The sequence below is a fragment of the Trematomus bernacchii genome, unplaced genomic scaffold, assembly GCF_902827165.1.
Source record: "Trematomus bernacchii unplaced genomic scaffold, fTreBer1.1, whole genome shotgun sequence".
In the NCBI taxonomy this organism is placed as follows: domain Eukaryota; kingdom Metazoa; phylum Chordata; class Actinopteri; order Perciformes; family Nototheniidae; genus Trematomus; species Trematomus bernacchii.
The window spans coordinates 290,452-316,376 of record NW_022987531.1 but is presented as its reverse complement, the minus strand read 5'-3'; the positions used below and the strand labels follow the sequence as shown (position 1 = coordinate 316,376).

Sequence of the window (25,925 nt, the reverse complement as noted above, 5' to 3'; positions counted from 1 at the left end):
TGTATTAGAAAGTAGACGCGTCTTATGATGCATTTAAAAGCGTTATTGTCATATGCACAGTAGCTACTACAGGGTAGATATGTGGCAATAAAAATCTCAAGTCCCAAGCTTTTCCAACAATGCAACACAATATATAGGACATCAAACACATTTAAAAAACAATAAAAGAGTGCAAGAAGAAACAACGTGGAAATAAAATAGTGCATATATTGCAAGACCAATGTGCAAGTAATGCAGATGAAGTAAACTATACATGTCAGAAAAAATGTAGGCAGTTGTCTAAGTAATGCTGAGAATGTTGTAAGTGACCAAGTAAATGCATGAGTCTATATTCATGTAAATATAATAAGAAACACAAGAACAGAATATAAAATTAAATATTGTACAGTGAAAAAAAAATACTTTCTATATATCCATCTCTCTATCTGCCTGCCTGTCTGTCTGTCTGCCTGCCTGTCTGTCTGTCTGTCTGTCTGTCTGTCTGTCTGTCTGTCTGTCTGTCTGTCTGTCTGTCTGTCTATGATGTCTATCTATGATATCTATCTATCTATCTATCTATCTATCTATCTATCTATCTATCTATCTATCTAGGATTAATAATGTGAAATATAATCAACTCTTAATTCACTTTAGTTACACCTGGTGTAAATTCACAAGCTACCCTGCAGTATACAAAGTAATAAAACCACTTTAATGCATCAATAATTATAAAACATATCATATATATTATTCTGAAATGGGCCAATCTGCACAATGACTATAATACATTTGATTTATATAGCACACTTTAAAAACAACGTCATCTCAAGGTGCTTCACAAAGCTATGACTACTTTTACTTTTGCTACTTTAACTATATTTTGATGCCAATACTTTTGTACTTTTACTTGAGTATCAATATGATTGCAGGACTTGTACTTGTAACAGAGTATTACTACACTCTGGTACTTCTACTTTTACTTAAGGCAAGGCAAGTTTATTTATATAGCACCTTTCAACACAAGGCAATTCAAGGTGCTTTACAAAAATGAAAGACATTCAGACAAAGGCATTTAAAAACAGTCATTAAAAAGAATAAAATAAACATTAAAAGAAAAAATACATGAATAAAAAGTACATTAAAAAGTACAAGTACGTGAATTGAGTTTTTTAAAAGTGAATTGAGTTTTGTTCCAGATATTTGGAGCATAATAACTGAACGCTGCTTTACCATGTTTAGTTCTGACTCTGGGGACAGAAAGCTGACCAGTCCCTGAAGACCTGAGAGATCTGGATGGTTCATAATTTAGCAGTAGGTCAGAAATGTATTTTGGGCCTAAACCATTCAGTGCTTTATAAACCAGCAGCAGTATTTTGAAATCTATTCTTTGACACACAGGAAGCCAGTGTAAAGACTTCAGAACAGGAGTGATGTGATCCACTTTCTTAGTGTCAGTGAGGACTCGAGCAGCGGCGTTCTGAATCAGCCCTTAAGTACAATATATCTAATTAATTTGTCCACCTCTGATGATTATTGTCCATCCAGGCGTTCGCCTGAGAAATCATTAAAATATCAGACAGTTGTTGTTTTGGACGTCATCTTCCTCTTGCGAGCGCCATGCTCATTTGCATGCTTGATATATTCACCAGTGTACCGCATTTTATATATAGACGACAAGACGAGGGTGAGATCACTAGCTCTAACATTACATGCTAAAGGTTGCACATAAGGCCATGTTATTTTATCTCCATCAGGTCATGAACAGAGAGAAACAGCTAGTGTGAGACTTGTAGAATGTAACCAAGAAACAGGTCTTTAGTAACTAGCCTACATAAACATGTTAACGTGAGTAGCCGGATGAAGCGGTTCAGTTTTGGAACGCACCTTTTCTTCCGTTGATCCCTCCCTCTCGGTCCATCCGGCCAATTGCAGCAGCTCATGTACGGAAATCCTTCTTTTGCCGCTAAAACCAAACTCGCTCCAGTTTCTGCCGTTCCAAGCTGCCTGAATGTTTTGATTAAAAATAACTAAAATAAGTAAGTTTTTCATTTACTTCATTACATTCCTTGCTTTTGCATGTTGTCTAGGTCAATGTGTGTCATCTTTGACTGCTTACAGTTCACACGGACAGAGGTTTCAGGCACCGTTGAGACTGTCTACTGTGTTCAGTTAGGATACTTCGTAAGGTTATATATGATCAACTCATCAAGACACTAACTGAACCTGAAAATACTGAAGAGTCCTTTCAAGTCATGTTGTCATAATAGCTAATGATGTAAGAGCAGGAACTAGTACACTGAACTCAAAAGAAAGGATGTCACTTTCCTACGTTACTTGTAAACGTACACTTCCAATGTAACGTTCGCTTGCTTACTAACAAACATACAAAGGTCTTGTTACACAAATGGTATTTATACTTTTTGAGGCGTTATGCTAAATTCTTCGCACATACGTTCCTGGGAGGTAGGTATTTTGTAACCTGAAAACTCAATTTTCAGAACTCAATTCTCTGTTGTTTGTGTTTGCTAGCTTTAGCCCTCTTGTCTTTGATGAACGGCAGCTACGTTACTTTGCTAGGGTTAATCCTCAGATGAGGGAACTGGGTTTACTATACATTAAAGCTGGGCGGGATGCGGTTAAAGGGCTGCAATGGGCAAATGAAGTATCCGTTTTACAAAATAACTAATAATAACTATACATAACTAATCGTTTCCCTTTGAGTGAAACAATAGACCGAATCTGTCTCTGTCAGGAAAAAAAACAATAGATCAGGAGTTGTAATCTGTTAGTAGCTCTGTCTTCAGTGGACTGCACATGTTGCTTAGATTCAAGAGCAAATGAGGTTGCATGTCCTTTGTCCTCTCTCTCTTTATTGCCTATCATCTCTCCACTGATACTTCCAGTCCTAAAGCTGAAGTGCTGGACAGCAAAGGTCACCCAAGGGCCTAGATGGCCAGCACCACTAGGCAGCACATCTACAATGTCCACATACTTGGCATGTGTGAAAACTCCCGTATGCAGCTGTTTTTTGTCGTGAATATAGCTCAATTTCGAACAGTTCTATCAGTATTTCTGACTGTTCTACAGTTTCAGAATCAGCGTGGCTGAAATCACCAGCTGAATATGGGGATCTCTGGCCTGCTGCAGTTCATCAAAGATGCTGGAGAGCCTATCAGCGTGAAAAAATACAAAGGCCAGACCGTGGCAGTGGACACATACTGTTGGCTGCACAAAGGAGCCTTTTCTTGTGCTGAGAAGCTCGCTAAAGGAGAACCAACTGACCAGTAAGCATTTTTATTATTCTAGCTGAAATGAAAAGGAAAGTGTTCATAGCTAGGTAAATATTTTCTTTCTAACGGTTAGTGGGTCTGTTATTACCCAATTATTTTATTTTTCTATATTATCTATATCCTCTTTTTTTCTATTAATGAGTAATATTGTTAGAATGGTTCAATGTTTAGAACTGATATCATAATTTGTATTTATCCAATTCTAGGTATGTGTGGTACTGCATGAAATTTGTGGACATGCTGTTGAACTTCGGTGTCAAACCAGTTTTGGTGTTTGATGGACGCAATCTGCCGTCAAAGCGAGAGGTGGAAAAGGCTAGAAGAGAGTGAGTATTAACCTTTATCGTTCATAAGTGTATGGCTGGGTACATGACACATGCATATTATTGTCTGCGACCTCACAAGTCCTAGTAAAGCCATCAGTCGGCTTCTCTCCTCATCAGAGGTCGTCCCCATGTCCCAAACTGGAACTAAGCGCACGTCAAACTGATCACACATTTTCAACAGTCATAAACACACAGTATGGGTGTGAGCTGTCTTACCTTAAAGGGGGCGGTTTTCTCCACAAAACTATTCACCCCCTACAATCAAATTCAAATATTGATGATCATTTACACCAGTTAAACTCTTTTTGTATTGTAATATGTTGTTGCTATTTTTGGAGCCGGTAGCTCCCTAGATTATGTTCCTAGAGTTAGCTTGTTGCTAACTGCTTGTTGCCCCCATTGTTGTGAAGTCTAGCTGCTGCATGCACATCACTTTTGTACTGTGCATGAGCACTGATGGATAACTGCATGCTTTCAGGCAAGCTCTGGCAAAGGCACATCTCGTTGGAAGCAGAGTTCGGTGATCAGAGAATGTGACACACAGGAATAGGTTAGAGATGGAGAGATACGAAAAGGTTAGCCTTGAAGTTGGCTACTATAAGGCTCAGGCTATGTTAAGGTGGACCAGCCATTCTCATTTCAGTTTAACCAAAAATAGCTTTTGCTTACACAGAATTGTTGTACAATGCGTTAGCAGAGATGGCTAACTGCACGCTTTCAGGCAAGCTCTGGCAAAGGTACAGACTGCAGTACAGAGAGAGAAAGGAGAAGGAGAAGAAGAGGTAGAAAGCAGGCCTGTGTTGCAGTTGCCCAGGCCCAGTGACGTCATGGTTCACAGGCTGAGGTGTTGGGAAGTCAGCCATGGCTTAGCCTCCTTAGGTGACATGGCTTGACCAGGTATCTGGAGCTAACAGCTAATGATTCACTCTGAGCTAACCAGTCACCATCCATGCAGTTTAAGACGCAAAAACAATGTCAAGTCAAACAACGCGGTCATTTTACAATCTTCACTTGTCATCCTGTAGATAATGTTGCTTATCTGTGTATTTACTGTGAGCAGCTACAAACTGGCAGTCGTGGAGTATGCTTATCTGCTTAAAAACTAATAACATATACTGAAGCTAAAGTTGGGAAAGGAGCTACAGCAGAATTGCACCATGAACAGAGAACCCTGTATGAAAGAAAAGAAATGTGACTATAACGGAAACATAACAGAGAATAACTGAGGGCCTGTTTCAAACACAATAATACAGTGGTATGCATACCTGCTAACAAACACGCTCAAACAAAGCTTGGTTTATTAGAAGGAATGCATTCCACAATAGCAACAGAGCAACATTGTTTATGTGTGAAGGTGCAGAGCGGAATGTACCGACCTGTCGACAGATGAGACCAAACAACCCCCCGCAAACAAATAGTTGAACATCAAGGTCCTACACCTCATTGTTATCTTTAACAAGGAAGCTGAGCTCTATCTGGCTGTCCTACTTGTGTCTTTGCTTACAGTGGTGCCACACAATCACTCCCTCCAGACAGTTGCCTTTTATTTTTATTTATGTCGTTGAATTTGTCCAGAAACATAGCCTTAAGTTTTAGGAATAATCAACTTTCTTTAGTTAGTTTTGATTTGGATCGTTGTTTTGTTCAGCAGAATAATCTCCACATATAAACATCCCTTTTCAAATATTTGTTATAGTGTAAATGCAATCGCTAGATGTAAAAAGTTAACGTGAGGCTTAGGAACTACAACACAGTCACATGACTTCACGTCACCACCGCTTAGCTAAAGACAGCTAATTTGTGGTGTTATGACATTGAGTCCCCTTATTTAGCCCCTTGTCAGCTACAAAGACATCAGTCTCTGCTTTCGCTAATAGTACATAAGCAAAAGTAGAGACTGATGTGTTTATGGACTCTCTTATTTGGGTTTCCAACCCTTATGAAGAACCTGTTTTGATCAACAGATCTGAAGTGTGCTTTTAAAGGTCCCATGTCATGGCCATTTCTACTGATCATAATTCCATTGTTGAGGTCTACTAGAATAGATTTACATTGTTCAATGTTCCAAAATCACATTGGTTTCTCATGCAGCATCTCTGTATAGTATGTGTATTCACTCTCTGTCCTAAACGGCTTGTTGGAGCTCCTGCCCCCCCCTCCCTATGAGCCCAGTGGCCGTCAGCGAGACACAGCGAAGCCCAGCCCGAACACACACACACACCCGCAGCCTGGCTGGGAGTTTGTGTGTGTGCTCACACACAAACTCCCAGCCTCGCCGCGTCCTGCCGTCTCAGGGAGGAGAAATCGGCGGAGCTGCAGCTGAGAAAAGATTGAGTGTGTGTGTGTGAGGAAGTCCGCGGATTGGTCCATTTGGGTATGGGCACGTCACTGTACCCAGGAAGAAAACAATGGAAAAAGAGAAATCTCCAACGAGGCGTTCTGGGGCAGCATAGACAGGTCTTTTCTGTGTTAGAGTTTTACTCGCTACAGGGTGTACTTTGAGGGTTTGTAACTCTGCAGACCGTTTACATGCAGAAAAACCTTCATAACACAAGGGGACGGGTGATAACCGGAAAAGTATGACATGGGACCTTTAACACTGACAATGTATTGTGCTAAAGAGATTTAGTGTAAAGCGTTCCAATATTTATTCAGTTCCTTTCTTTTCCCCTTTAGGCGCAGAGAAAGCAACCTTCAGAAAGGCCGGCAGCTGCTACGTGAAGGCAAACTGTCTGAAGCCAGGGACTGTTTCACTCGCTGTGTGAACATCACCCCCCCAATGGCTCATAACCTTATTAAGGTGAGGACTTCCTATCTCTCCTATATAACATACTTATATGAGTGTCTTACTCTGGGGCTGCCCACTGAAGTGGTTCAGAGTCTCCTCGCATTTTTTAAGAGTTTGTCTTTTTTTATATTGTAAAAATATATTGTAGACTGAGGAGTTTAGTGTGGGCCAGCTAAACTGACATTTCCCATGCAGAGGATTAAATAACATCTTTTTGATGTTTGTAGCTAAAATGTAGACAAAATGCTATAAAGCTTGGTCTGCATTGGTTATGTGAGTCTGACAAACATGCAAGCCACTTCTGGCCTGATTGGTTGATTCTTACTTCATATAATCCAAGATCAAGAAGTCAGTCCGTAATAATGTTGAGTGTTTATAAAACTTGTATATCGGTACACAATAATGGTATGAACTAAATATACCACAAGCACTATATGACAGTTCTTAATGCTCTAAACTTCACATATTAAATATTTATCCATTTGAACAAGTCAATGTTAACAGAACATGTAGCAACAATAGGGGAGGGGGCAAACGGGTTACAAGTACATCATAGCAGACTCTCTGAGTTGTGAAACATGCAGTCTATTCAAACATGGCAATAACATACAAGCTCATAAGAGTACACTGAAAAAGATTCATGAATAGAGGTGGAGAAAAGGAACGCTTTGAAAGAAATCCCCCTGAAAAAGAATGGACCAACCAAAAGTATACAAAACAAGTAAAAGTTGCAAAAATATAGAGTAGATTATAAAGACAGTAAACTAGAATCTGTAATATCTCTTCACAAGTATCCATTTCAATTGATTTTCTTTTCTTTTCTTTTTTTTAAATCAATTTGTGACACATGGCCTTCAATAAGTATAATCTTAAAATAAGACCTTCACCAAATGTGGCCTTTTGTACCCCACAAATGCATGCTTTGGTTTCTTCTTTGTGGTCACATACAGCATGTTGTTGCTCCATGTTGGGGAAGTGATGTATGACATTTTTTTTTCAACCAGGTTGCAAGGGCGAGAGGAGTGGACTGTTTGGTGGCTCCATATGAAGCTGATGCTCAGTTAGCTTACCTTACCAAGAATGGCTTGGCCCAGGCTGTCATCACAGAGGACTCTGACCTGCTGGCATTCGGCTGCAAGAAGGTAAGGAGTACAAGACCCAGGGTGCATTTCCAGCTGCATAAGTATGTAGATGCTCAAAAGGAAAGCCCCTTGGTTGGTATGTGGATTAGAATGATCCAGATTATGTTGACGATTTAACATGAGCCTGGCCTTTGTTTTGTTCTTTGAAGCTGGTTTTCAATTCATGTGGAATTGTATTCATATCTAAAAGACCAGACTAATTGTCATTCTGCTGGATCATTCCCCAGACTTCTAACTGTGGACCACATACCCAAACCAAACCCTGGTGTAGTTCAACTCATGATGTGGTTTGTGGTTTGTTTGAGAAGTTGTGAATGCAGTAACCATTCTCTGGTGCGAAACAAAACAAAACAACAGGTCCAAGACAGCTTCAAAGAGGAGGACTCGGTCCGCCAATTGCATGAAATCTACTCAAATGCAGGAGTATGAGCTACCTGGAATTGTTGAGTTGGAAAAAGGTTAACAATGGTGGGCCTAAGAGATATTTTCAGAGCATCCAGAATAACCAGAGGCTTCCTAAACACTTCTCAAATGTGTTATGTAGGAACAGCAAAAAATGACTCGTATAACAAAGACTTCTGCGTGTACATTTCTTTCTAACCAAAAGTTTGTCAACAAAAGAGAATCTAACTAAATGTAGTTTAGGATATTGTGAGCAAAATGAAATACACTTAACATAGGCTTTAAAGCTGCTTTTAAGATATATTAGTGAGGTTGTGTTTTCATAACAGGCTGAATGAGAATAAGCAGGTTATTTGAGCCTATATTGACTCGTTAGCCTGCATAAATAAAGCGAGATGTAGAGAACAGGGCTGTGCTGGTTTTATTGAGATAAGAGCACTGGTATTTTGCCTATTTTCATCATTCAAACCAGTTTCAATTCTGCATGGCAGATAAGATTTCCTATGCTTACTTTGTGTAAGATCAATTCAGTTGGCCAACCAGCACAGATGATATCAGAAGGGCGTTGGCTTCAGTGTTCATCCTGTTTGCAACAAACCATGCATTAGAAAGAAGCAAAAAGAACCTTTTAAGAAATAGCCTCAGATACTCTGCTCACACTATGCCTATGTGAATAGAGTTTGTAAACTGTACCCTGTTATGTTGCATGTCGTCCTTATTGTTCTGTTGGTTTTATGTTACATGTGTAACCAATGTGCTGCAGGTCACCCTTGAAAAAGAGATCTTTTGATCTCAAGGGGCTTTCACCTGGTTAAATAAAGGCTACAAACAAACAAACAATGCCATCCGCTTCTAAATCACTTTCACATCATGCAGGTGATCCTCAAAATGGACAAGCAGGGCAATGGCCTGGAGATCGACCAGGACAACATGGGCCGCTGCCGCTCTCTTGGGAATGTGTTCACCGAGGAGAAGTTTCGCCACATGTGCATCCTCTCTGGGTGCGACTATCTGGCCTCCTTACATGGCATCGGCCTGGGCAAGGCCTGCAAGCTGCTCCGACTGGCCAAAGACCCAGATATCCTCAAGGTACCTCACTTTAAACAAGGACAGGTCAGCATGGATGGCTGCACACCAAACCTGCTTCTAAGTTTAAGTCTATTGATTAAAAGTGGATACAATCTTCCAACGGCTTATGAAAAAAATGGCATCCTAGGTCCAACAGATTTAAAGCGATACTAAATAACATAAAGTTGAATTAAACCAACTTATTGCTTTATTAAAATATTTGGTATTGTTAAAGGTAGGTATTCTTTAAGTAGATTTGTATAACTCGTATAAATGATTCCCCTTAACGAATGTGGCATTACATGTATTTATTGACCTTGGAAATATTAGTAGTTTACACAACTCCCTTCATGCAGGAAGAGATACAACAACATATTTCCTCTTATTTCATTTGTTCTTTCTAAATGTTGTTGATTTGTTCTTGTAATCTAACTTATATGTTATAAATATATATATATATATATAGGACACAAAACACTTGCACAATATAAAGGTTTTACTTTTTTTTTAAGGCATATGGTTTCACAATATTTATATTGAAGGTAATCGATAAAATGTAAACTGTAAAAAATAGAAAGTTCTCTACACAATTCCAGTTTTTTAATTATTCAAATATTCGTCAAAAGTACTAAAGAACAAAGAAAGTGAGTCAGTAGTTGCACAGTAGCACAAAAGGTTTTGCGTCAGTCAAACCATGTAACTGGGTGCAGTGGCAGACATTTTATTGTGAGCTCTTGTTCCCTTCAGGTGATCAGGAAGTTGGGTCAGTACCTGAAGATGAACATCACCGTCCCAGAAGAATACATTGAGGGATTCATCAGAGCCAACAACACCTTCCTCTACCAGCTGGTGTTTGATCCTGTCAAGAGGAAGGTGATTCCCCTCAACCCGTACCCAGAGCACATGGACCCGGCCACCCTCAGCTACGCTGGACTGTATCCTACCGTCATGAATCGCTCCTAACCAAATTACCACTGTAAATAGTGGAAATGATACAGTGTCCAGCTGTTCTATTTTATTTAGAAATGTGGAATTGTAAGTAACTCTCATTCACTTGCACACTATCCATTCCTTGATGATGATGAACTCAGTAATCTAGGAGATGACAAAGGCTCGCAGATGGCCCTGGGAAACCTTGACATCAACACCTTGGAGAGGATAGACGACTTCAGCCCAGACAAACCCATTCAGCAGGTACCAGATCAGCTGTTCTTTTGAAATAAGTGTCATATTTCGTATAGAATAACTCAGCAAATGTCCCTTTTTTAGCTTTCTAAACCCCGCAGTCGCAGCTGGAACAGCTCAGCAGCCCCCACTGGGCCCAGTATCTGGAGTGGAGGCCTAAAGGCAGCATGTGTTGCCCCGCCCCGGCCTGCTGCCTCCCCAGACAGGCCGTCCTCCACCAGGGGGAAGGAAAGAGTCGTCAGCCTGGTCGGTCTGAGGCTTCCCTGCAGAGAGCTGCAGGTGAAGAGACCCAGAGAAGGTGAGCTGTTAACGTGTGATGTGCAGTTTGCTGCATATCCTTTAACACACTGCACCCATTTAAACCTCCCAGTACACACACTACTGCACAACAATCTGAATAATAGTTATGATAGATGATGATCACTGCAAGCTGTGGAACAATGTACTGACAATGCTTCTGAGAGTCCTTAGATAAATAAATATCTATATCCAATCCTTCAAAAAGAATGTGTCTGCGATTAATGTATTTGTTAAGTAAACGGAATCTCTGTGGCAGAAAACAGCAGAACCAAGATAATAGAGCAAAACAAATTAAAGCAGCAGTGTGAAGCCTATTATGACATGTTCACTGTACTGTACCCCTTAAAGACTCTAGTGTATCGGACCAGGATGTGCTGCAGCAATACTCGTCCCCCACTCAGAAGAGATCCAGGTCAGACCAGCTTCCAGAGAAGCCAACAATAACCAGGCCCCGCAACCGATTCGCCACCCTGCTGCAGAGGAGGAACCAGGAGCCTGAGGAGGACGGCCAGGCCACATGCAGCAGGTGACATAATGGAGGCCCCTTTACATCTTGCATTTTAAAGTGTTTTGGGTGATTGGGTTGCTACAAAATAGTGCTTGTCCATATGAAAGGAAGGGTGTAAATACACCAAAAACAAGTCAAAAAGGCAATTGTGTTTTTCAATCTGCATACATCAAGTCCAAACCCGGGCAGTGCCTAACTTTCAGCCCAGCCCATCAGACATGCAGCAATCAGAGAAATGTCCAAAGAGAGGGGGGAAAAGAATCATGGTGCAGCCCTGTGTGGTGTTGCTGCTGAGAGCAAGGAGCAGAGAACAATGGCCTGGTGCACAACTGCACAACACATGATCCATTCTAAATGAATCGTTTTTTTCAATTTAGATATCATGGCTGTTGATGTTAGCACTGGCGAGCGGCAGTCCCATGTACTGTTGCACACCACTGTTGTATTGACACGCATCTAGTGGCACATTATACACACATCCAGGGTTTGAAGTGTTTGTCTTGAAGTATTTGTCTTATGATCATGTTCAGGTGTATATCAGTATGTAGTGTCTCTACTTTAAAGAGTCCTCTCCTGCTGATGTTCAGGTGTATATCAGTATGTAGTGTCTCTACTTTAAAGAGTGCTCTCCTGCTGATGTTCAGGTGTATATCAGTATGTAGTGTCTCTACTTTAAAGAGTCCTCTCCTGCTGATGTTCAGGTGTATATCAGTATGTAGTGTCTCTACTTTAAAGAGTCCTCTCCTGCTGATGATCAGGTGTATATCAGTATGTAGTGTCTCTACTTTAAAGAGTCCTCTCCTGCTGATGTTCAGGTGTATATCAGTATGCAGCATCTCTACTTTAAAGAGTCCTCTCCTGCTGATGTTCAGGTGTATATCAGTATGTAGTGTCTCTACTTTAAAGAGTCCTCTCCTGCTGATGTTCAGGTGTATATCAGTATGTAGTGTCTCTACTTTAAAGAGTGCTCTCCTGCTGATGTTCAGGTGTATATCAGTATGTAGTGTCTCTACTTTAAAGAGTCCTCTCCTGCTGATGTTCAGGTGTATATCAGTATGTAGTGTCTCTACTTTAAAGAGTGCTCTCCTGCTGATGTTCAGGTGTATATCAGTATATAGTGTCTCTACTTTAAAGAGTCCTCTCCTGCTGATGTTCAGGTGTATATCAGTATGTAGTGTCTCTACTTTAAAGAGTCCTCTCCTGCTGATGTTCAGGTGTATATCAGTATGTAGTGTCTTTACTTTAAAGAGTGCTCTCCTGCTGATGTTCAGGTGTATATCAGTATGTAGTGTCTCTACTTTAAAGAGTCCTCTCCTGCTGATGTTCAGGTGTATATCAGTATGTAGTGTCTCTACTTTAAAGAGTGCTCTCCTGCTGATGTTCAGGTGTATATCAGTATGTAGTGTCTCTACTTTAAAGAGTCCTCTCCTGCTGATGTTCAGGTGTATATCAGTATGTAGTGTCTCTACTTTAAAGAGTCCTCTCCTGCTGATGATCAGGTGTATATCAGTATGTAGTGTCTCTACTTTAAAGAGTCCTCTCCTGCTGATGTTCAGGTGTATATCAGTATGCAGCATCTCTACTTTAAAGAGTCCTCTCCTGCTGATGTTCAGGTGTATATCAGTATGTAGTGTCTCTACTTTAAAGAGTCCTCTCCTGCTGATGTTCAGGTGTATATCAGTATGTAGTGTCTCTACTTTAAAGAGTGCTCTCCTGCTGATGTTCAGGTGTATATCAGTATGTAGTGTCTCTACTTTAAAGAGTCCTCTCCTGCTGATGTTCAGGTGTATATCAGTATGTAGTGTCTCTACTTTAAAGAGTGCTCTCCTGCTGATGTTCAGGTGTATATCAGTATATAGTGTCTCTACTTTAAAGAGTCCTCTCCTGCTGATGTTCAGGTGTATATCAGTATGTAGTGTCTCTACTTTAAAGAGTCCTCTCCTGCTGATGTTCAGGTGTATATCAGTATGTAGTGTCTTTACTTTAAAGAGTGCTCTCCTGCTGATGTTCAGGTGTATATCAGTATGTAGTGTCTCTACTTTAAAGAGTCCTCTCCTGCTGATGTTCAGGTGTATATCAGTATGTAGTGTCTCTACTTTAAAGAGTCCTCTCCTGCTGATGTTCAGGTGTATATCAGTATGTAGTGTCTCTACTTTAAAGAGTCCTCTCCTGCTGATGTTCAGGTGTATATCAGTATGTAGTGTCTCTACTTTAAAGAGTCCTCTCCTGCTGATGTTCAGGTGTATATCAGTATGTAGTGTCTCTACTTTAAAGAGTCCTCTCCTGCTGATGTTCAGGTGTATATCAGTATGTAGTGTCTCTACTTTAAAGAGTGCTCTCCTGCTGATGTTCAGGTGTATATCAGTATATAGTGTCTCTACTTTAAAGAGTCCTCTCCTGCTGATGTTCAGGTGTATATCAGTATGTAGTGTCTCTACTTTAAAGAGTCCTCTCCTGCTGATGTTCAGGTGTATATCAGTATGTAGTGTCTTTACTTTAAAGAGTGCTCTCCTGCTGATGTTCAGGTGTATATCAGTATGTAGTGCCTCTACTTTAAAGAGTCCTCTCCTGCTGATGTTCAGGTGTATATCAGTATGTAGTGTCTCTACTTTAAAGAGTCCTCTCCTGCTGATGTTCAGGTGTATATCAGTATGTAGTGTCTCTACTTTAAAGAGTCCTCTCCTGCTGATGTTCAGGTGTATATCAGTATGTAGTGTCTCTACTTTAAAGAGTCCTCTCCTGCTGATGTTCAGGTGTATATCAGTATGTAGTGTCTCTACTTTAAAGAGTCCTCTCCTGCTGATGTTCAGGTGTATATCAGTATGTAGTGTCTCTACTTTAAAGAGTCCTCTCCTGCTGATGTTCAGGTGTATATCAGTATGTAGTGTCTCTACTTTAAAGAGTCATCTCCTGCTGATGTTCAGGTGTATATCAGTATGTAGTGTCTCTACTTTAAAGAGTCCTCTCCTGCTGATGTTCAGGTGTATATCAGTATGTAGTGTATCTACTTTAAAGAGTCCTCTCCTGCTGATGTTCAGGTGTATATCAGTATGTAGTGTCTCTACTTTAAAGAGTGCTCTCCTGCTGATGTTCAGGTGTATATCAGTATGTAGTGTCTCTACTTTAAAGAGTCCTCTCCTGCTGATGTTCAGGTGTATATCAGTATGTAGTGTCTCTACTTTAAAGAGTGCTCTCCTGCTGATGTTCAGGTGTATATCAGTATGTAGTGTCTCTACTTTAAAGAGTCCTCTCCTGCTGATGTTCAGGTGTATATCAGTATGTAGTGTCTCTACTTTAAAGAGTGCTCTCCTGCTGATGTTCAGGTGTATATCAGTATGTAGTGTCTCTACTTTAAAGAGTCCTCTCCTGCTGATGTTCAGGTGTATATCAGTATGTAGTGTCTCTACTTTAAAGAGTTCTCTCCTGCTGATGTTCAGGTGTATATCAGTATGTAGTGTCTCTACTTTAAAGAGTGCTCTCCTGCTGATGTTCAGGTGTATATCAGTATGTAGTGTCTCTACTTTAAAGAGTCCTCTCCTGCTGATGTTCAGGTGTATATCAGTATGTAGTGCCTCTACTTTAAAGAGTCCTCTCCTGCTGATGTTCAGGTGTATATCAGTATGTAGTGTCTCTACTTTAAAGAGTCCTCTCCTGCTGATGTTCAGGTGTATATCAGTATGTAGTGTCTCTACTTTAAAGAGTGCTCTCCTGCTGATGTTCAGGTGTATATCAGTATGTAGTGTCTCTACTTTAAAGAGTCCTCTCCTGCTGATGTTCAGGTGTATATCAGTATGTAGTGTCTCTACTCATGTCTCCATGCTTTAATGTTCAAATAGCTCTTTATGTTTCTCATACTGTCTGTGCTGCAGCACCTCTTTTCACCCTCTGTCTGAAACCAGAGCCCAGTCTGCTCTGATTGGTTAGCTGGCCGGCTCTGTTGTGATTGGTTAGCTTAGAGATATCCCGCCCCTTGTACAATGTGTTGGAGCTCTAGCCAATAGAAGCCTGAGTGTTACGTAGTGATGTCACTATTTTCTGGAAGTAAACGAAGGAGTCCAATGGAGGTGTTTCAGGCAGGAGGTGTGTGGGAGAGAAACTCCCTCTGGAGGGAACTCAGGGATGTTTGCCTTTGCAGACCATTTACATGCACTAAAACATTACAGGGAAGGGAAAACCCCAAAAGCAGAACGGGGCCTCTTCTTATTGTTTTTTTATTTATTTTTACAATTAGGATGTTTTATTTCACCCACCTATTAATCAAAAGATGTATTCTTGTGCCCACATTTATAACTGCAATCTAATGTCCTGATGGGGTTGTGTTTATTCTGTGTAGATTCTTCAGCAGTTGTAGCTCAGCAGCCAGTGTCAGCATGAAGGAGTCTGCTCGGGAGGATCTGCCTCAGGATGTGGAGCCCACAGCTGTGAATCAGGACAGTTCTCCAAACAACCAGACCAATGACAGCGACGATCCTGACATTCCGTCAGTTGACACCCCCAGCCCACCTCCATCGCCTAGCACCACATCTCCCAGTTCAGCCAGTCAGGGACTCAAGCTGTTCCGCTGGTCTGGCAGCTCATGTTCTGCTGATCAGAAAACACCTCAGTCTTCTGCAGGCCTGGCCGCCCTGCAGCAGTTTCACTACAAGAAGGAGAGTTCTTCTTCGTCTACAAAGACACACAGATCCTCTGGAGACACGTCACTCCCTCCTCCTTCTCCCACTGACCCAGACCCAGAGGAAAAGGAGGACCTCCCGGATTCACCCCCTTCTCAAGACAGCGCCTACTTTAGCCAGTCCCAGCCTCACCCCACTTCCTGCCACAAAGAGGAAGTCCTCACCTGCAACCTCTCCTCCTCCTACCAGGAGGAAGCTGTACGTTCATACACATTTCCACTTCCTTTTGAAATGTTTATGCAGTGCTTGTGGTTGGGTCAGCCTTCACACATTCATCATCAGCAGAGTTTCATGGCTCATGAGTGGGTGTGCAGAAAGCTATTCGTGTAGCATCACTTTGTCTTCTTATGCGTCTTTCATTTGCTTCCTCAGGAAATCAACTCAAGTAAAGATTCTGAGTCAGAGCAAAGTCCCGCCCACTCAGCAGAAGCAGATAAGAGACCTGACATGCTCAGACCAAAGGTAGGATTTGCTGGTAATGACGTTACAATAACAAACTGATAATGTCAATCAAGTTCACTTCTCATAGCAGTTTAACAATGTGTTTTTTAGGGATGGGAATGATTATTCGAATATTCTAAATGAGTCTGGTATTCGATTAGGAGTTATGAAAATGTGTATTTAATTAAATATATATACCCTATATGGACAAAAGTATTGGGCCACCTACACATTACACCTACAGGAGCTTTTATGACATCCCATTCCAAACTCTTAGGCATTAATATGAAGTTGGTCCCCCTTTGCAGCTATAACAGCGTCCACTCTTCTGGGAAGGCTTTCTACAAGATTTTGGAGTCTGTCTGTGGGATTTTTTGCCCATTCATCCAGAAGAGTATTTCTGAGGTCAGACACTGATGTGGGACGAGAGGCTGGCTCTCCGTTCTAGTTCATCCCAAAGGTGTTCAATGGGGTAGGGGTCAGGGCTCTGTGCGGGCCAGTCAAGTTCTTTCACACCAAACTCATCTAACCATGCATTCATGGACCTTGCTTTGTGGGGCACAGTCATGCTGGAACAGAAAAGGGCCTTCCCCACACTGTTTCCACAAATTCGGAAGCATAGAATTGTCCAAAATGACTGGTAAGATGAAGCATTAAGAAAAAGAAGGTAACTTTCTCCTGGCATTCACCAAACCCAGACTCGTCCATCAGAGGACAGATAGAGAAGCGTGACTCTTTACTCCACAGAACACGTTTCTGCTGCTCCAGAGTCCAGTGGCGGCACCCCTCCATCCGACGCTTGGTGATGTAAGGCTTGATGCAGCTGCTCGGACATGAAAACCCATGGAGCTCCCACAGTTTGGTCTGATATTAGAGCTGGAACTCTGCAGTTATTGAGTCAGCAGAGCTTTGGCCACTTTTACGCACTATGCTCCTCAGCACCCCCCCCCCCCCCGCGCTCTGTAGCTTTATGAGTTGCTGTGGTTCCTTAGAGTTTCCACTTTGCAATAATACCACTTACAGTTGATCGTGGAATATCTAGGAGAGAAGACATTTCACGAACTGACTTGTTGCAACGGTGGCATCCTATTACAGTACCACGTTCAAATTCAGTGAGCTCATTCCTTCACAAATGTTTGTAAAGGCAGACTGCATGGCTAGGTGCTTGATTGTATACACTTGTGGCAATGGGACTGATGCCCCTTTCACACCAACGCGTTTTCAGGGCCGGCTCGGGGCTAGAGCCTGAAAAGTACCGGTTTTTCCTCTTCACACCGCAGCGGCGCCGCCTCTTAGCTCCAGAATCCGGTTAGTTTCCAGCTCCAAAAAATTGTCGGTCTAGAAGCAAGACTCCGGAGCTAAGAGGCGGCGTCGCTTACGTCTCTCTCACCCCTAGATTCTACCGGGTCCGTCTGCGGCGCGTTACGGGCGCGTTACGGCCGCGTTACGGCTGCGCCGCGGTGCTCACGGCGATCGCGGCCACTCTAGTCAATGGGTGCTATTCCACCACACGCGGCGCGTTACGGCTCAGAAGCGTCCCAGAAGCTTCCCAGAAGCGCCTCGGCGCAGGGCTCCTCTAAAATTAGGATGAATCCTATTTTTGACGCGGCGCAGCCGTAACGTAAGGTCGGGCAGGCAGGAAGTGGAACGGTGAGAGCATATATAGCATATATATATATATATATATATATATATATATATATATATATATACACACACACACACATTTTGCAGACCCTATCCCTCCGTAGTCTTTCAAGTAGGAGGAGAAATGCCAGCGTTCTCCTCTGGTTTACAGGCACTGTGTAAATTATATATATATAGAATAATGATGATGATGAATGCATTTTTTTACCACTAAAATACAGCAACACATCTTTGATTCATGTCGTTTATAACTGGGATATTACAGTTATTATTAACTTTGTCTGTACAACGTAGCCTGTCCAGGAAATATGCCCAAATCAACAAAAACTGCGAACCGGCAGGCAAGACGCTCCGCTTCTGAAATGCTTCTGAAACGCGCCTGGTAGGGTATGACGCCGGAGGAGGCCGGACCAAAACCACGGCGCAGACGGACCCGGTGGAATCTAGGGGTTACGTTGAGGCGTGCAGGAAACTAAACCCACCTCCCCTGAACATGGGTCGACTGAAGAGTCTCGTCATGCCTGCCTACAAGCAGTAGCGCTGAGCAAAGTGACTAGAAGGCAACCACACACTTATAAAAAAAAACACACTTTATAAAGTCAAATCAAATCAAATCAAATCAAGTTTTATTTATAAAGCACATTTAAAAGCGATTTTTGGTCGAGCCAAAGTGCTGTACATGTAATAAAAACACATTACTACAATCACAGTAAAAGACAATAAATTACAACAGATATATATAAAAATAAAACACAAGGAAAAGTCAGGAGTCGTGCTCCGCTCTAACTAGAAGGCCAGAGAGAAGAAGTGTGTTTTTAGTGTAGATTTAAAAACCCCTAGGGTCTGGGCCGACCTCACAAGGAGGGGCAGAGTGTTCCAGAGCCTAGGGCCAGCTGCTGCGAAGGCTCGGTGCCCTCGGGTTTTAAGCCTGGTCTTGGGCACTACCAGCAGCAGCTGGTCAGCAGACCTTAAAGCTCTGGCTGGGGTGTAGCGCTGGAGGAGTTCAGCTATATAGGCCGGAGCCAGCCCATTTAGTGCTTTAAAAACAAATAAAAGGATTTTAAAATCAATTCTGAACCGAACTGGAAGCCAGTGTAATGAGGCCAGAATTGGGGTGATGAGGTCACGCTTTTTGTGGCCAGTCAGCAAACGTGCAGCTGCGTTTTGAACTAGCTGCAGGCGTTTAATTGAGGCCTGGTCCATACCCACATACAGAGCGTTACAATAGTCCAGTCTTGAGGTTACAAAGGCGTTAATAACCCTTTCTAAGTCATTAAAAGATAAATACGACTTGGTTTTGGCCAATAGTCTTATTTAAAATAAGCAGGATTTGACTACAGTGCTGACCTGCTTGTCGAATTTAAAAGTGCTAGTGAAGGTCACTCCAAGGTTCATGACCGAGGGGAGGATGTTTTTTTTGAGAGAGCCCAGAATATCAACCGGAGAGGCTGGAGGTTGGGGTCCAAAAACGATGACCTCAGTCTTGCTCTCGTTGAGGTTGAGAACGTTTTTGCTCAGCCAGGATTTTATCTCTGTTAAGCAGTCCATCAACTGCTGTAGTGAGTGTTTGACATTTGCTTTGAGAGGCAGATATATCTGTACATCGTCGGCGTAGCAGTGGAAGGGAATATTATGTTTTGTGAGAATTGAACCTAGGGGCAGTATGTACAGTAGAAAAAGGATGGGGCCCAGAATCGAGCCTTGGGGAACCCCACAGGTAAGAGGGGCTTTGGCAGAGGAGAAGGCACCTAGCTGTACCGAGAAGCTACGGTCTGTCAGGTAGGACCTACCTAGTCAGGCAACACTAACCAGGCTTCGTGTGATTCTGTTTATTTGTACCTTACTTTGACCATCCGTTCGCTGTTATTGATCATTGTGGAGAGCAGGCAGACGTTTTGTTTTGTATTATCAGCTATCGGATGGAATCAATACATGGGCTGCACAGGTTGTCATGTCCGACTATCACAAGTAGAATCATAATGAAAAATACGCCGGTAAAATGTGCCCTGTATAAAACGGCTTATGCCACAATAGGATAGCAATAGCAAGTAGTCAGTTTAGCTTCGGTTGCTATGCTAACATCACCCATGTTATACCAGAGAAACTTTCATAACAGCGTTGTGATGCCAAACAGCGTCAATTCAGACTGACACACATTCACTTAAGGGGAACTGGGGATATGTATCAGCTGCTTGTGTGACAGTCAGACAGTGAATACTTTAGAGCCGTGTGAGCTAACCCGGAGCTAACGGGAGAATAAACTCCTGTGGAAGAGCAGCAGCACTGCAGCGGTCGGTAAATGCCGCTGAAACACATTAATAAACAATGAACCACGGCACTCTGGAGAAAAGTATAAGGTTGGAGAAGTCGTTATTTAATTTAATCTGGCTTCGTATGATTAAAAGCAACACGATCATCGACCCGACGCAGTCCCCCGTTGTTGTTGTTGTTGTTGTTGTTGTGGTGAGCGCCGTTGGGGAGCAAATCAGCGATGTAAACGGTGACGTCATGACGCAGCAGCGGCAGCACCAGCCGGGCTCTGGGCGGTGTGAACAAAGCGGGAGCTGAAAAGGGAAACCGGAGCTGAACCAGAAAAGCTCTAGCTCGGAGCTAGAATGGGAAAAGCGCTGGTGTGAAAGCCGCATAAATGAAACACCTGAATTCAATGATTAGGAGGAGTGTCCCTATGTATATACCTCCCATTAAAAAATTATATATATATATATATATATATATATATATATATATATAATTTTTTAATGGGAGGTGTGCCTAAGAAGATTACATATTACCAAGTTGATTCATTTAATGTATATGAAGATGCCATTTAAGATATCTGGATCCCCAACACAAACACCTCTGTTTTGTAGCGCAGCCTCTCTTCTCGGAGATCAGAGAAAACCTGTCCGAAATGTATAAGGACGAGCCGCCGATGATACCGCTGCTGGCGTTGTTGACCATGCGCTCCAGGCTGAGGGCACCAGCGCAGCCAGGGTCAGACAGCGAGAACCAGCCCAGCTGCAGCAACGACCGCAGACCCGCATCGTTCCACCCCGTTTGGGGATTACTATTTCACCGCAGACCCAGAATACAATGAAGTAGAACCCTATTTCAGTGAGCCACCACAGCAAAACCGACTACAGTGGTGGAGGAAAAACAAAGAACGATACAAAAAAACTCAGTGTCCTGGCGAAGGAATACCTGGCTATACCCGCAACCTCTGTTCCAGCTGAGAGGGTCTTTTCTACAGTTGGCCTGATTGTTAATTGTCTCCGCACCCGCCTCTCCCCTTTCCTCCATATTAGTTTTTAAAATGGTAGACTGATGATATGAGGACGGATCTTCTTTTTTTTGGTGTGTTTGCTACTTCGATTCTGTTACCTGGATAACTGTTTTTTTTGGGGTTCAATATCCCTCGTGTTAATGTCCCTCTATATTCTAATATTATCTTCCACTCTTGGTCTTTCTACCTCCAGGTTTCAGGTCTATCGCGGCCAAAGTCCAGCAGCCAAAGTCCAGCTGCAAAGGCGCGGACGTTGGGCCCCGCCAGGGCCAGTGGACTGAGGAGAAAGCCTGTGGGTTCTGGGAAAAACACCTCCAATAACGAGAACAACCCGGGTGTGCAGGCCACCATCAGCAACCTGTGGAAGAACTTCAGCTTCAAAAAGTAAAACAGAATTACGCAAGTTACTTTGTAAATAAATACAATATTAAATATATGAGTGTAATCACTGTCTTACATGATTTAGGAAAATTAGTCTTAAAACAAAGTTGCCTAGGAATCGTCATGGCACACATGGAAGTGGAAACACAAAAATGTTAAACAGTCATCTGATAGCATACCATGGACGTATTGCTGCATGAGGCATCCATACCAACTGGATGTCTCATCGTACATCAGAATGTTTTTTCTGGCAGACTGTTTCAACTGAGGCCAACTAAACTGTCTTTAGTAGTTTCTATATTGGTGATTAACAGCTTTGTTATTCAGTTAAGACGAGAGGTTTAACAGTACACAGTTGTTTGGTGAGTTCTGTACAGCGGAGAAGTGTAAACAAACACAGTTGCAAGTATCAAAGACTGCCAAATGAACTTGCTCAGGATTGATGTAACATTTTGCATTCTGGTAACTTTGCTGATGTATTTTCATTTGAAAGTGAGGAACATTTCAAACACTACCCAAAAGACAACAGATCGACTATACAACTGAAAAGCATCTCTTTTGCTGTGAATTAGAATTATAAATTCAATAATATAAAATAAAACATGCATCAGGAGGAGTATTTTTTTAGTTTTGTCCGGTTTTGCTTTAGTTCGAGGCACACCATCCTCTTCTTATACACACCCTCTCATCCTGTTGTAGCAGAGCAGAACTCGTCCGGTGTCTTTAAGCTCTGCATTTAAATCTCGCTCAGCATAGTGACTCTCATGCCAATCAGCTTGTTGTTACCTCCAGCACATGTTGCCTAAGTAGAACAGCAGTTTCCAGGTAGAACCCGTGTTTGTGAACTTTGGTTCTGCACCACGCACCGTGTCATCTGTGGGCACCGGACTGTGAACAACCCTATGTTTGTTGTTGAGTGCAACCTAGTTATTGTATTCTGCTTCTCATTCTACATTCTGGTTTAAAAGCCTGATCTGCACAGATCTGTGTAATCTCATATTTTGATAATTTTCTGTTAAAGTGCAAATGATGCCAAACAGTGACTAAACAGGCCATTTCTTTGACACAACGTATATCTTTGAGCAGAAATCTGAGTACTGTTTGTCATTGTTATTTTAATAATAATAATAACTTTATTTATACAGCACAAAGTCACAAAGTGCTTTACATGGATAAAGAACAGGCCGTTCAGGCGGCAGCAAAGCATGCGGTCAAAATTCCCTAAACCCAGCTAATAAAATATACAGCGTTTCAACAATAGCAGAAATAATACAGAAAAAGAAAGTAAAACAAATAGAACATGGATGTTGAGTAAAACAGAGTGGTGTCATCGTTAGTTCAAAGCTTTAATAAAAAGGTGAGTTTTAAGAAGTGATTTAAAAGATGTCACTGGTTCTGCCAGCCTCTGATTCTCGGGCAGGGAGTTCCAGAGCTGTGGAGCTCTGAAGGATAACGTTCCGTCACCTTTTATTTTTAGCCTTTGGGAACAGCCAGCAGGATGTGAGACTGCGCACATGGCTCGTACGTGCACAACAATTCAGGGAGGTAATCAGGAACCAAACCGTTAAGAGCTTAAAAAGTAATCAGTAAAATCTTAAAATCAATGACAGAACAGACAGGTAGCCAATGAAGAGAGATTAAAACGGGTCATGTGGTCTAGACTTCTGATTTGTTAAAAATCTTGCTGCGGCATTTTGCACAAGTTGAAGGCGCAATATAGATTATTGGCCTAATCCAGAGTTTAAGGAGTTACAGTAATCGAGACGTGAAGAGATAAAAGCGTGGCTGACTGTCTCCAAATCAGACCGGGAGATAACGTCTTGATAAAAACACGATTGAATAACTTTTGTGATTTGCAGATTAAAAGAGAGGTCCCTATCAAACATCACACCAAGGTTTCTGTCTACAGGTTTTATGTTTGAGGACAGGGAGCCCAGATGTATTTACGGAGAAGGGGTAGGTTTAGGATGGCCAAAAATGAGTACTTCTGATTTATTGTCATTTAACTGGAGAAATATTATGGGCCATCCTGCACTTTATTTCATCCAAACAAGATAACAGCTCGTTCACATTGCTTTTATCTCTGCAGTTTCATGGGAAATATATTTGTGTATCATCCGCATAGCAGTGATATAGAATATTGTGTTTTTGTATGATATAATAACGGTCCAAGAATAGAACCCTGGGGAACGCTGCAGTGGAGGCGGCATCCCCAATTGAAACAGAAAATGTTCGATCTGATAGATAGGATTTTAGCCATTTGAGAGCAGTGTCCCTGATGACTACCCATTTTTCAAGACGATCTAATAGGATAACACGATCAACTGTATCGAATGCTGAGCTAAGATCTAAAAGGATTCAAATGTGGCAGAATCTGTTGCAATTAAAAGGTCATTTGTGACTTTGATAAGTGCGGTTTCTGAGGCGTTTAAAAAAAAGTTTTTGATGTTTTAATGTTAAAGACACGGGCAGAGGTAGATGTTGTGAGGAGGCAGTTAAAAGTAGTGGCTTTATGGTCAGATACACATAGACTTGCCTCATACAGATCCACATTTTCAACATTAAAACCAGAAGAAAGTACTAGGTCCAGAGTGTGGCCTTTTACATGAGTGGGTCCACTGATTTCCTGGGTCATATTCAAAGATTTAATTAAATCCAAAATAAAAGAAGGTTACATGAGTTTTACTATTTCTCCACACTGGCTCTTAAATAAGCCTTAAATCTCAGGTAGCATACATTCATATTTCACTATATTATTTATCAGTGTGATGTTTACTTGTGTATAAAATGCTCTGTAATTCCTTCAAACCCTAATGTCACCACTTTAGAATGAGTTGTTATGCTTTGTTCTAAGTTCCTTCTTTTGTCCCACAGAGAGGACATGTAGTAGTCATTGTTACAGCACAGGGACGGTACAGATGAGACAAAAACAACAAAACAGTCATAAATGAGGGGCAAGCACATGTTTACAAATTAAAATAAAAAAAGTACACATTCAAGGTAGGAAAATATTAATGGCAACACACTACACTATGGATTAGACCATTTATTAGGATGCTGTTATTATCAAAGATGATATTCAATCAACATATTTTACTTTATTTTGAACAAAATCTAAAGTGATGTCCACATATCCATCATTACTTAACAGTGTCAAAGGTCATGTCATTCTTGAGTATGTCACTTAAATCTGCATCATCAGGTTTAAAGTTTAAGAGCTGCAGAATGTGCATTTGTAAAACATCCAAATGAACAGTTGCTTCAAGGGATACATATATTTCTCATGAGTGTACACAGTGATTAGTACCTTTCTGATGGCATGCCACTGATACACCCCAATGTGATAAGAACACTTTTAGCTTGCCAGGTTGTGAGAAAACCCCCTGGCAGCATGACGCTTGCTTTCCTTTAATCAGCTCTTTAGTCCAATAGAGTGTGGGTGTGTTTTCAACATGTTCAACCTATTCATCACATTAGAAGGTTTTTTCACCCTGATGCATAAACTCGATTCACATTGTTAAAAACATTGTTAAAAACATTGTCTCTGAAGGAGAGAGGAAGGTGTTAGGTTAGGCTGGACCCACTCCAACTTAGATATATCAAGAAATGTAACCAAGCTGACAATTGTAACGTCCTGACTGTGATTCAGTAACTCTTATCAGTGACATGGCTCATAATGCAACAACTCTGAAACCCCCCTGTTGTGTTTTCCAGAGATAGCCAGAAGAGGACTGCCTGTCAGAAAGGAGAGCCCATGTCTCCTGTCAAACTCAACCTCAGCTGGACATGAACTCTACCCCCAGCTTCTAAAGGAAGCTTTGAGTGTTTTACTAAGAGCAGTGTGTGGAAGAGAATCTTTTATCATCATACCGTGTATGTTAATGATTTTTCATCAACCTATGTTTTGAATGTATAGTTTTAAATAAAGCAACTGTAATCTGATGCAATTGTATATTGTGCATCTTCTTGCTGTTATCTAATCCTGCTTCAACACAAGAGTCAAAGAATGTCACCTGGTAAAAATGTACAATGCATACTTTAGTGTTTACTGAAAATGCCCTACCCACATGCGAGCTAAAGAATGTGGCGATCAATCAATGTTTATTTATATAGCCCAATATCACAAATGTTACATTTGTCTCAGTGGACTTCACAGTTTGTACAGAGTATCAGTATGACAATACGACACCCTCTGTCCTTAGACCCTCACATCGTACAGGGAAACACTTCCAGAGAAACCCCACAGTTTAAAGGAACATGGGAGAAACCTCTGGGAGAGCAACAGAGGAGGGATCCCTCTCCCAGGACGGACAGACGTGCAATAGATGCCGTGTGTAAATCGAAGAGATAATACATTTACAGCATAGGTAGACCAAATGTCTGGAAATGCATGTGTCTATAATAAGAAGAAGAATCCACGAGGATGTCAACAATCCTGTGGGAGCCATCAGGGAAGTAGTATGATGAGTCAGGCAGGACCACAGTGATAGGTTCAGCCACGACTCGAAGTCC

At 41.7% G+C, this 25,925-nt stretch overlaps 1 protein-coding gene across 1 annotated transcript; it reads left to right on the top strand.

Moving 5' to 3' along the window:
• The first annotated feature begins 1,942 nt into the window (after positions 1-1,942).
• On the top strand, positions 1,943-25,355 carry exo1 (exonuclease 1). Its single transcript, XM_034122432.1, has 14 exons — positions 1,943-2,015; positions 3,067-3,263; positions 3,476-3,595; positions 6,272-6,395; positions 7,388-7,525; positions 8,804-9,016; positions 9,743-9,930; positions 10,087-10,189; positions 10,265-10,478; positions 10,829-11,006; positions 15,322-15,859; positions 16,034-16,123; positions 21,226-21,416; positions 25,128-25,355. The coding sequence occupies exons 2-14, from the start codon at positions 3,103-3,105 to the stop codon at positions 25,201-25,203; spliced, it is 2,334 nt and encodes a 777-aa protein (XP_033978323.1). The 5' UTR covers positions 1,943-2,015; positions 3,067-3,102; the 3' UTR covers positions 25,204-25,355.
• Positions 25,356-25,925: the final 570 nt, after the last annotated feature.

What these genes read in the sequence shown, in the direction of transcription:
- exo1 (XM_034122432.1), top strand. Translation starts at nt 3,103, where the DNA reads ATGGGGATCTCTGGCCTGCTGCAGTTCATCAAAGATGCTGGAGAGCCT. An exon ending in GGTGAAGAGACCCAGAGAAG is followed by an intron (nt 10,479 to 10,828) that starts GTGAGCTGTTAA and finishes TACCCCTTAAAG; the next exon opens with ACTCTAGTGTATCGGACCAG. An exon ending in GGCCAGGCCACATGCAGCAG is followed by an intron (nt 11,007 to 15,321) that starts GTGACATAATGG and finishes TATTCTGTGTAG; the next exon opens with ATTCTTCAGCAGTTGTAGCT.